Below are 2,871 nucleotides of genomic sequence, written 5' to 3' on the forward strand. Positions count from 1 at the left end.
GCTTTAAAATATGTCGCGTTTATAGTAACTTTTACCCTCAAAATTTTATTCGAAACGCTAAAAGTACTTAGAAAAAAATTATAATAAATCGAAAAAATATAAAGACTTTAACACTCTGAAGCTATGAAACAAAGCAGAATCGGACCTATGTTGATATGAAAAATAAATCTTATTTTTACGTGAGGAATCTCCCCACAAAAGATGGTACACGTTTTTTGAAACACCATGTATAAAATTTAGACAGGGTATAGAGTATAGTCTGATTTTAAGTAAAAATATTTAATATTTCTACTTAAAATCAGATAAATACTGAGCTATAAATCAAACAATTGTTTAAATTTTTTATAGACATAAAATAAACATTTTTGTATGTATTGCTAACATACATATACATATGTTACAAAATTTTGATGAACAAAAATTCATAATGTTTATTGAACCAAAAACTTGTTACTAACGGGTTATTTTTTGTATAACAAAAAAAGAACAATGTAAATAAAAACAAAAATTTTAAAAAATATATCTAAAAGATGGATCACTGGTAACATTCCTATAGTAGAATGAAGAAATCTTATTTTTTACTACCAGATTCTTTTAACCACATGAAGGCTTCCGGATATTGATAAACCATTGCTGGTACATGTTCGGCTTTGTTTAATTCGACCAATGGTAACATATCTGAGTTGGTCAGTGTCATCTTACATTTATTCAGGTGGTTAATTAGCAATTTTATGGAGCGAAATTTTTTCTTACAAACAAAACATTCCCTGTGAGTCCTGTAATGATACCTCAAATCACTTATATTTAAATAGGGCTTTGAACACACACTGCATAAGCTAGGATTCTCTATTCTAGTATAGACAATTTCTGGAGACTTGTCATAAAAAACAACATTACTACTTTCTGGTGATGCATCCTTTACTGAAAGCAAATTATCTTTTTCAGTTAAATCTGTAGTGCCTTCTGCATCTTTACTCAAATTCCCGTTAGTATATTCATTTGTGTCAGGTAAATCTTTAATGCCTTCTTCATCTTTATTCAAGTGTCCCTTAGTATTTTCATTTGTGTCGGGTAAAACTATGCCTTTTTTATCAGGACCACTTTCGAAAATTTCATCATCTTTACTAGTAAAGCTTAGTCTTTTCTTAGGTAAACTTTTCCTTAAGTCTAAATTTCTTTTTAATACTATACATTTGTTGAAGCTGCCACTGCCACTACTGGGGGATTTTTTATGCTTTATGCCATTGAATTTTGTAATAGCTTTGGTCTCTTCTTTGCTAGAAGAAAGTGTTTCAATTGTAGTTTGCACAGCCTTATTTTTCTTGGAAACTGGAAAGTCATGACCCATCATTTTAAAGTCTCTTTCACGTGCATTATTTTTTTTTGTTGTTTTGTTTTCAACACAATTATTGGACACTTGAGTGAACTTATCATTAGAACTGACCTTAAGTGTAGCTTGAACAGCCTTAGTTTCATAAGGAATCGAATCAGTTTGACTCATTTTACTATCGGTAATATTTACATTATTGTATTGAACCTGTACATCACATAATTTAACAGATATACTTTGAGATTCTTGGCATTGAGTTTTGACTACCTCAGTTTGAGTGCTGTTGTTAGAGATATTCTTTAGTTCATTTTGAATAGGCACATTACTTTCTTGGTCTTCTGTTATTTGAACACATTTTGACTGTAGCCAGCTCAACACTTCTTCGGTACTTTTCAAGTTAGGTTTGGGTATGTCACTTAAATTAGGTTTTTCAAAATTGGGCTTTGAAATTTTGGCCTTAGAATGTACATCTATTGTCTAAAAGAATAATTATTTCATTTAAAAATTACTTCATAATTTTATTTCTTACAGTTAGCTGTTCTTGCAACTTGGAACAGTTTTCTTTGAAATAGAAAAAATTAACACTATCCAGACAACAATTGATGCAAACCACTGTAGTAAGATCCGATTCAAGTATCTGTAAAAAAAACAGTAATAACTCACAAATTATTTACTATAGTGTGAGTAATTAATATTACCGATAATTTTCTATTGAAACCGAGATTCAAACATTACCAATAAAATAAGATTTTTTCAATGTAACAAACAAAATTCATTACAATATTTTATTTTTTAAGTTCTCAGTTAATTTTTAGTCAGTGTCAATATGTAAAACATTTTCTTTTCTATAATATTACCTGTATCTGCAGGGTATCATCTATGATTTTCCTTATAAAGTTTCTCAACTCTTTTGATTTTCCACAAAACATCGAAATTAAATTTTCAGTAGATCTACACAATCGACAAATCATCCTTGAATGATTAAAAATATTAATAAAGCATTTAAAACTTGTAGGTAAACTCTTAAAATTAATAAAAAGCTGTAAATTGTTACATTTATCAGCATTTATAACCTATAAATTCTTTTGGCGTCAATCTTGCGTCAATGGCGTCTAACAGTTTTTTAAAGACCTTGAAAAAATTGGTCATCTATGAGGTAACCTTTAGACTACAACGTTTAACAGATATCGTTAAAATACAAGTTCTAAAATTAATGTCAAGATGGCGCAACAATCAATAATTTTAATCTATAATTTTAATAATTTTATATAGGGTGTTTCCTTAGACAAGAGTGTTTCAAAAAAAACATGCGCCATCTCTCGTGGAGAGATTCCTCACGTAAAAATAAGATTTATTTTTCATATCAACTGTAATATAATCTAATTTATCAACATAAGGTAAAGGTCCGATTCTGCTTTATAAAGTAGCTACCAGGGCACATAAAACAATCGGCACGCCAACTCTACTCAGATTCCACTCAGATTGTTTAAAATTTCTATAAAATTTGACCTTGTCGGCGCCATTATGGTTTCCTAGTCAGG

General features: G+C 29.5%; 1 protein-coding gene across 1 annotated transcript; it reads right to left on the minus strand.

The window, feature by feature from the left end:
- Window positions 1-329: 329 nt before the first annotated feature.
- On the minus strand, window positions 330-2,435 carry LOC115888445. Its single transcript, XM_030908191.1, has 3 exons — window positions 2,188-2,435; window positions 1,860-1,967; window positions 330-1,807 (listed from the first exon to the last, which is right to left on the minus strand). The coding sequence occupies exons 1-3, from the start codon at window positions 2,299-2,301 to the stop codon at window positions 572-574; spliced, it is 1,458 nt and encodes a 485-aa protein (XP_030764051.1). The 5' UTR covers window positions 2,302-2,435; the 3' UTR covers window positions 330-571.
- Window positions 2,436-2,871: the final 436 nt, after the last annotated feature.

Source organism: Sitophilus oryzae, unplaced genomic scaffold, assembly GCF_002938485.1.
Source record: "Sitophilus oryzae breed Bouriz unplaced genomic scaffold, Soryzae_2.0 scaffold_738_pilon_pilon, whole genome shotgun sequence".
Taxonomy (NCBI): Eukaryota; Metazoa; Arthropoda; class Insecta; order Coleoptera; family Curculionidae; genus Sitophilus; species Sitophilus oryzae.

Coding starts and splice junctions, on each gene's coding strand:
- LOC115888445 (XM_030908191.1), bottom strand. CDS start 2,301: ATGATTTGTCGATTGTGTAGATCTACTGAAAATTTAATTTCGATGTTT. Junction 1,968..2,187: donor ATGATACCCTGCAGATACAG/GTAATATTATAG, acceptor TTTTTTTTACAG/ATACTTGAATCGGATCTTAC. Junction 1,808..1,859: donor AGTTGCAAGAACAGCTAACT/GTAAGAAATAAA, acceptor TTATTCTTTTAG/ACAATAGATGTACATTCTAA.